Source organism: Sphaeroforma arctica (assembly GCF_001186125.1).
Source record: "Sphaeroforma arctica JP610 unplaced genomic scaffold supercont1.420, whole genome shotgun sequence".
Lineage (NCBI taxonomy): Eukaryota > Ichthyosporea > Ichthyophonida > Sphaeroforma > Sphaeroforma arctica.
The window spans coordinates 46,166-54,940 of NW_014040138.1; the positions used below are offsets into that span (position 1 = coordinate 46,166).

Consider the following 8,775-nt stretch of genomic DNA (forward strand, 5'->3'; position numbering starts at 1 on the left):
ACACACACACACACACACACACACACACACACACACACACACACATACACACACACACATATATATATATATACAAACATATTCGCACACACAATATTTATGCATATTTCTTATATGTGTGTAGAAATTTTGATTTGCGTGCGTTGAAGACACGTATGTGTACTTCCCTGTACCTGTAGACCGACTTATACATACGAATAGTGTGGACGTAACACCCATATAGTTTTCATTTGAATGTGACAATAATTCACACTCGTACTCACACCGCGAGTGAATCAACAACAGCAACAGCAGGAACAACAACAACAGCAGCAGGAACAACAACAACAGCAGCAGATAACATTAAACGGCATATCTTAAGTACAACATTGATTGCTTTTGCTGCTACCGTTTAAATATATAGCACAGGCATACCCTTTTCTTTTGAGCTCGCTCCTCCGCCAACTTCTCCTTACGTGAAGGTGCCATGGTGATGTATTCAAACTGAACTCAACCTCCTACACCGACCACCCACTGTTATATTAATATGATATTTTGTAAAAGATAGAGTTAAATATTAATGCTGCTTGTTCTTTTCTTAGGAGGCTACAAATGGTTTTTTAATCAAAAAGAAAAAAATATGTAGGGTTTTTAGGGGTTCATACTCTTTTTCATATTTTTTTATACATATTTTTATTTTGTACTCCTGCTCGCGACTCGACAATTTTGCGTAGACCTTCTACGAGTGAAATATAGAGAGCCATGCAAATTATAATATATTTACACAATAATATCCGTGCGCGCTCGAGGTTAGAGCATGAGTCTCTCAGCCAAACACCTGCCTAAAAGATTGTATCAAGCTAAACTGCCTGTGTTGTCTGGAGCACATGATGATAACAACGCTTTAATAAATGTAACCAGGTACCTGGATAAGCTACTGTGGACACACAGCAACAAGTTCAATAATTAATGTCAATTTTGTAGTAATAGCAGGCTAACAACATCACAATTTCTCATCTAATCACATTAGATTTTGTGGGAACACTTGAACTTGATCGTACGAGTACTTGATTACACTTGTTGGCCGTGGTCAATATCACGCGCGACAGAACCGGATTTCCAACGATGGAGTTATATATGAGAGTATCATACAATTATTATAGTGTTCTGTAAGAATAAAACAAGTTAGATCGTAGATGGTCTCTCTACTCTCATATAATGCATGACATTGTTTAATATAATGTTATAATCATCTTGTACCTGGATGTACCTAGCGGCTCACAGAGCAAACGCGGCCAGACATATCAAGTCTGGCATTCAATCGGAAGTCAAGAAGTGTTCTTAGTAGAAAGCTGGCGTCGTTGCCTGAATAGTTGCTATCTACTGACAGAAATAACTGCTGAGGCACTTGGTGGAAGCGTAGCCAGGACACTTATTAGAATGTCTGCAACACGCACGGTTTTCAACTAGCTGGCGATTGCGCTTGCGACAGGAATTCTCCAATATGCGTTCGGAACAGACCAACTCTAGGGGATTGTTACCAGACTTCTAAGACTGTCCATTGTTCTCTTCCACGTTATCTTCATCCTGATTAGCATCTACGTTATTATCATTACTGGGGTTACCAAAATTCATGGGATTAATAATGATGTCGGTACAGCCATGTTACTCGCCGTTGTTTGGGGTATCCCAAAACCACTGCATCACACAACCATTTGGGCAGGTCAGGTCTGCTGGAAGGCGATACTCAACGCTGAACCGTTGCCTACCGTTGACATTGTTGACACGAGTTTGGCCATTGTCGGCGTGTCTGAGCAGGTTCTCATTCAAGCACGCATTGGAAACCTGCTGACTGTCACAAATGCGCATTTCGACAAACCCGTTGTTGTGGGCGATAGTAATCTCCCACTCTACTTCAATAGTCTGGCTTTGAACATATGTTGCTCGAAAGCTACCAGTGCTCGTGCTTCCTCGACCACAGATTACTCCAGAGGGCCCGGCGGAATTGCCACCGCGGGCTGTAGGACTACGTAGGAATCTATGTGCTTGCACCGAAGCGGCGGCACAGATCAGAACGACAGCAGACGTGAATTGCATGATTTTAAACTTGTTCCAGCTAAATTGAAGGAATGTATCAGACTGTGATTCAAGAGGAATGTATTTGAGATAAATCATAGTGGTCATAGACCTTAAATATTAACGTCGGCATAGTCTGTGCGCAAAGTAAATCGAGTGCTTAGGATGCCTGTAAAATAAAAATCCATATACACGAACGGTAGGACAACATTTTACAACAGCCTGGGCCAGGTCAACGTTGATTATTGCCATGTATCAAAACTACGCCACACATTTTCTAGCAACCTGTAATGAAATTTGTTTTTTGAATTACACTGTACACACTCCACATCAGTGACATCACAGTGATCTCACTCTTTATAGTTTTGAGTTTACAGTCCTTCAGTTTACACACTCGCAGTCACCGAGTCACACACAGTCTCACAGACAACCAATGTTTTTGTTGTTGGGTTATATAAAAAATAAACATAATATGTACATAGAACAAACAAAAGGAAAAACAACAACATATTTATCATGTGTTTATGCATCATAGTGTGGTCTTAACTGTTTACCTCAGCCCTCACCCTTCAGGCTTCAGGTGATGATCACTGATGGAACCTGAGGTATTTATTTTATCAAAAAAGCTCAACAAAGAAGCCTATTGGATAGAAAATTGCCGGGGATCCTGGACCTAAATTCCGTGCTTCCATAATTGGCACTATATTCCACTTCCAGTTCCACAATCCACATTGGCACACTCATGACTCGTGAAGAGTCATGATGTGACTCATCATGTACATACTAAATACATACTGGGGGACTGGAAGTCCGGAACTCCAGAGCTTCTAACGGCACTGAGGAGTGAGGAGTGAGGAGTCTGAGGACTCTCATAGTTAATTAGTCAGTCAATCTCTCAAACAAGAGAAGACACTACTGTCACATTAGACAATAGACACTCAAGACAGGCCTCCAGTGACCAGAGTCCTGGCCCAGTCTCCAGAGGCAACAATTTTTTTAAGTGACAACAACTGAATGATGATAAGTCGCAAGACTCAAGAGCGACGATGCGACCATTGCGACGATGTGAAATTGGCAAAATTGAAAATTGCCGATCGCGAGTATGTTCACTGTCTGTGTCTCCACTGTGGTCTGTGAGCAGCCTGCAGCGGTGCAGCTTCCAGGAGACAACCTATTTGTCAAAAAAAAAAAAGTTCCATTACGCACAGTCGCACAGACCGCACTGCATTCAGCTGTCAGAAACTGAATGGCGGGATTTGTGAAGTCTTGTGTACCAAATATGTCGATATCGGCTGGCCGGAACTAAATACCAACAGTTTCGGAGTATCTTCTATTGAGGTGAATCGGTACAGTATTAACTACGAACATCTCTTATTGATACACACATCATGTCACCTGATTTGTTTTCAGTGTTGTATGTATATTCTCTTGCGGCGGCTCCAGGTTTCCCCTTTAGATACCCCATGGTATCTGCATGGGTGTTGCACGCAGTCAGTGGCACTTGGAAACAGACCTCCCACACTGTTCGTCTGCTTGCATAATGTAAAAAGAAATAGATAGACTAGTCATATGTGCACACAACCTCGCGTAGTCCAAGTCTTAGATAATACTTCCGTAGTATAATCTGCCAATTAGAAAGATTTTCTCTGGGTTGCAGTATGTCAACTCGGGGAGCAAGGCTGATTGGTAAAATATTGCCGGCAGCATTCAACGCGCAGGTTTGGTATTCGGGATTCTTTAATACGAGAGAAATAGCTCGTAGAATCAATTCCGCAACTATGTATGTGTGTAGAGGAGTGTACCCATAGACATAATGCAATTTCGACCTGAAAATCATTAGGTTGCACAGCTACAACCCTTTTCCGTCTTTTGAAGTGAAAGTGATATGTTCATCGTAGCAATTTCGCAGTCCACTTGGACACGTATACATAGTATACTTCTGACTATAAAACATTCGACAGCCACACACAGATGGTAGTAAACGAACTCCTTCGCATATTCAAACATTTCCAGTTGTTACGGCAGTCACATGTTCCTCGTCACGGTACTCATGTGCGGCTATAGATAGACGTCTGCGGTGAACGTGATATGTCAGTGTTTATATAGCACTTGTCTGACAGGTACTAGGTACTATAAAAGGTCCTTGTCCTAGACCGCGCCTGTTGGTACAGTAGTCACTGGGATATCTTCCCTGTTCTCCTGTATAGCTCCATACTTTCATCAAAGTTTTAATCATTTCTGTTCTCTACGGAATAGAGTATCGTCTGTATCTTATTGTCAGATAAAACCGGATCGTAGTATTTATATGAAGACCTTGTCATATCTAAACCTCGCCTGTCGGTAAGGCAGTCACTTGCACCTCATGTCTGTCCTCATGGGCCACACCATCCATCGTCTGGTCGGTGCTCACTTTAGTAGGGCGTTTCTTGACCTTTTTCACCTTATCTAGGCGCCCCCCCTGTTTCTTCGCTGTGGCCAGCAGATGAATCGCTGTATAGGGGTTGTTTGGTGGTGGTCAGTGTCAATTCAATATGTGTGCCTGCAGACACAGATATTTATCAGTATATGTATTATACAAGCATCCGAAACGAACTGGTAGCAAACGAATCGCTGCAGCTGCACTAGATGTGAACGTTTGTGTAGTGTGAATTACTATGAATTATACGATGAATTATAACGCTTGAAAAGATAGGGTCGCAGGATGGAGTCAAAGGATCGGTCTTTTGTACTGTGTGTAACCACAGGCACACGTACTATGGGTTGGAGGGATGTGTACCTTACAAATCAGACACACATAAGGATACAACAGCAGTCAAATCGCCGCACAGGGTTGATTAAGTTGTAGACAGGATATGTTCTGTAAGTGCATACAAGAGGGATGTATCGCTCTACATGGTTTGTTCGGACGTAGATAAATAGGAATCGCTGTATTTTATTGCAGACACGAATATATATATATATATATAACAGCTGATACATCACTGCGCAGGTGGTATTGGTTTGGTGTATGCATGCGAAGTGTGTATACAATAGATGATAACGATGTTTCCTGATTTTTCCAAGCTAGCCCTCTGTAGCGGTAGCCTACATGCTCAGACCTGATGGTTTCAGCTTATGCAACTCGTGATGCGCTGTTGCTATGGTGTGTAAGTATATACGCTCACTTAGTTGGGCCGATCAAAAGAAAGCAATACACGTACACCAACGGCAGATGCCGGTGCACACGCACACATAGGCCTGGGACAATATGTCTCAAAACGTATCGGCGACGGAGAACGTATTTAGATATGTGCGTGGGTCTTAGGATACGATGCACCCTGTCTCACAAACGTATACTAGTACTAGGTAATGCAACCTCCATGTAGCACACGGACCTTATGGCTGTGCTTTTGTAGGTATGTCCTCGAATGAGTATTACGTATTGAGCGTTGCAGCGTACCCGTGATAAAACAGAACACACTCACTTGTACAGGACAGCCAGACACCCTACACAACAACTTCGGCGTTGAAATACACGTCCAGAGGTCAAACTCCGATGTAACATACAGTACCCACTAGTCCTATCAGCCATGATGTATCGGCGCACATATTCCTTTAAGCACGTTCAGGGCTGGCTACGATCGCAAGCACAAACATGGATCTACAAATTGTTGTTTTCTACACGTATCTATCTGTGTGTTTGGTTGTACATAGCAACCCCACCCACCTGTGCCTATGCGGTGATAAGCCATGGCTATGTACTGAACCACCAGCAGTCCAGAGAATACCGTCAGGAACACCAGGCCCAGCACATTGGTGTCTACCACTTGCAGATGCTCCTGCAGCAAGTATGCGGACAGTTGTTACTACTACAGACACTGCAGCAAGTATTCGGACAGTTGTTACTACTACAGATACTGCAGCAAGTATTCGGACAGTTGTTACTACTACAGATACTGCAGCAAGTATTCGGTCAGTTGTTACTACTACTACTACGGATACTGAGAATGGTACGTAGACGATCCCTCGGAGGGGGTTTTAATCCGGTTGCAATTTGGTGGGTCAGTTTGGATGTATATTTTGTCGTGCTCAAATAACGTATTCTCGCAAGCATCACCGTGCACATGTGAATACAAGGATACTTTTGAATAAATAGCAATAAATTGCAATCTTGCATGCTAGTCGTCTCGTGTACATTTGTGGTTTGTTAAGTTACCTGGTATGACAGGGCTGTCACAGCTACCAACCAGATGAGATTGAACAGGATCATGCCCAGCATGGCGTAGTTTCGCATCTGCGTCAGTTCGGTCTGTAACTCCTGTGGGTTCATAGTCTCATTGTTGGGTGATAGGTACCTGCAGAGAAGGTAAGCATATCCGTAAAGCGGTGGTGTACGTATTTGAAATACGAAACCGTGCGAATAAGGTTCATGTGTTCGTGTCTTTATTTATATTTGACTAAAGTTGAGATGCCGTGTCTTCTATTGATTTATATCTTTGTAAATACTTACAACTGTGTATGCAATTAGTAAATCTCCTGTATGAGATATGCAAACGCTAGCAAAGGCGCACGCATGTATTCTTATATCCATGCGAGTAGGTCGACAGATACAGTCCAGCTGTTGTACCGGTGTTTCCCAGTGAGCTACATCTTGTCACTACGTACACGTGCATGATTACGGTATACTCACCAGGCTACATTACACTACCTTATCAACCACTTGCATGCGTATGATTCTAGCTATGGCATTGGCCGTCACTGCTTCAGCAAGAGATGAGCATGAGAAGTACACATGTGCTTTGACTACGGCGGCGTATGCTCTGTTGCGGTATCGACAGTTCTATGTGTGCATATCAACTTGTTAACACAACACTTGTAACAGAACTATGGTTTACAGGTGTCATTACAACACCTTGTTAACACTTGTAACAGCCTAGACACGTCGGTATATTAAATAAAGGGCTTAGATGCTGTGGGTGTTCTGTTATTCGGCGCGTTTGACTTACCGCGGCACTACAACGGCCCAGAAATCACGCTCTTCGTCGTTGATTCGCTTTGAGATGGCAGAGCACGTGCTGAACAGAGAAGACACTCTGTAGCACATGGAATGAACACACACACACACACACAAACATACAGAGAGAGAGTGAGAGAGAGAGTGTGAGAGTGGGTTGCGACAAGGTGTTAGTTCGCTACTATTGCGTAGTATAAGAAGCACAGACAGGTTAGTAGGTAGGTATAGGGGTGATTGGCAGGCCTAGGTACCGAGACTTCACACAGCCATGAGGCGGACTACGGGGACGGGTCACAGAGGTTTGTGTGAATGTGAATATGAATGTGGATGTGAATGGGAATGCAGGATGACTATGGAATCGCAAACACATAAGACGATACACATATATACTTCTCTCCTCTGACGGACATCCACCAGAGCACTATATCTATTGTCATATCTATACTTATGCTATGTACTCTACACGCTACCCCGATGTTTATGTGCACAATAAGTTTGGACTACGGTATACGTACTTATATGCATATCTCTGGACACTTATCTATTGTCATATCTATACTTATGCTATGTACTCTACACGCTACTCTGATGTCCCCGTGGACAGCTTATCTACGGTGTACGTACTTGTATATATTTATATGCATACCCCTAGACGCCTCGTGAGACCTACGGTGCCTGTGTGGATGTACATACGTGTCTTCTCCTCTGACTGACACCCCCCGGAACAGTTTGTCTGCTTTTACTCGGTCTCACTACCATCCACCTGGACACCTTGTCTGGGCTATCGTATATGTGCGTGTATAGTACGTTCAGGTGTCGCCTGTCCATAACCTAGTCCGACCACGTGCTGTTGGAGTGTCCTAAATTATAGTTATTGCACCCGTGACACCCACCTGGACACCTTATCTGGACTATCGTATATGTGCGTGTTTAGTACGTTCAGGTGTCGCCTGTCCATAACCTAGTCCGAGGACGGGCTGTTGGAGTGTCCTAAATGATAGTTATTGCACCCGTGACACCCACCTGGACACCTTATCTGGGCTATCGTATATGTGCGTGTATGGTACGTTTAGATGTCGCCTGTCCATAACCTAGTCCTAGGAGGGGCTGATAGGGTGTCTTAAATATTATAGTTATTGCGCCCGTAACACCCACCTGGACACCTTGTCTGGGCTGTCGTATCCGTGCCTTTGTCTGGGCTTGACGGTAGACGGTGTCGTGCTTGGGCCAGATGCGTCGTTCACAAATGATCCCTCAGACACAGACGACTCCTCGTCATATCGCCTACACAAGACAATGAGAACGAGTATGTGGGGGCATGTAGAGCGTTTATATAGTACACATAAGGCAATGAGAACTAGTATGTGAGCATGTAGAATGTTTATATAGCCCACATAAGGCAATGAGAGCGAGTATGTGGGCATGTAGAAAATTTATATAGCCCACATAAAGCAATGAGAGCGAGTATGTGAGCATGTAAAATATTATATAGCCCAAATAAGGCAATGAGAACGAGTATGTGAGCATGTAGAACGTTTATATAGTACACATCAGGCAATGAGACCGAGTATGTGGCCATGTACAGACGATGTGGCGCGATCAAATACAAGTGTAGTATGAAATTGCAAGCATTTGCACGTATCAATCTGTATCTATATTTATTTCTATATCTATATTTATATATCTATATATCTATATGTCTATATATCTATGCATATGTGTATATT

The 8,775-nt window shown here is 43.2% G+C and overlaps 3 protein-coding genes across 3 annotated transcripts in view; all 3 read right to left on the reverse strand.

Moving 5' to 3' along the window:
• Positions 1 to 512, reverse strand: part of SARC_06084 (hypothetical protein) — a 3,145-nt gene extending 2,633 nt beyond the window's left edge. Inside the window, exon 1 of the mRNA XM_014300033.1 lies at positions 415 to 512. Coding sequence (XP_014155508.1) covers positions 415 to 468 — 54 coding nt within the window. The 5' untranslated portion in view covers positions 469 to 512. The remainder of the gene's footprint in view (positions 1 to 414) is intronic.
• A 1,132-nt stretch (positions 513 to 1,644) lies between these two features.
• Positions 1,645 to 2,076, reverse strand: SARC_06085 (hypothetical protein; the record flags this gene model as incomplete). Its single annotated transcript, XM_014300034.1, has 1 exon — positions 1,645 to 2,076. One exon carries the CDS (start codon positions 2,074 to 2,076, stop codon positions 1,645 to 1,647), a length of 432 nt encoding a protein of 143 aa, XP_014155509.1.
• A 2,242-nt stretch (positions 2,077 to 4,318) lies between these two features.
• SARC_06086 (hypothetical protein) overlaps positions 4,319 to 8,775 on the reverse strand; it is a gene marked incomplete at its 5' end in the record, with an annotated part of 9,681 nt that continues 5,224 nt past the window's right edge. The window contains 5 exons of the mRNA XM_014300035.1: positions 4,319 to 4,545; positions 5,762 to 5,873; positions 6,251 to 6,389; positions 7,041 to 7,127; positions 8,204 to 8,332. Coding sequence (XP_014155510.1) covers positions 4,379 to 4,545; positions 5,762 to 5,873; positions 6,251 to 6,389; positions 7,041 to 7,127; positions 8,204 to 8,332 — 634 coding nt within the window. The 3' untranslated portion in view covers positions 4,319 to 4,378. The remainder of the gene's footprint in view (positions 4,546 to 5,761; positions 5,874 to 6,250; positions 6,390 to 7,040; positions 7,128 to 8,203; positions 8,333 to 8,775) is intronic.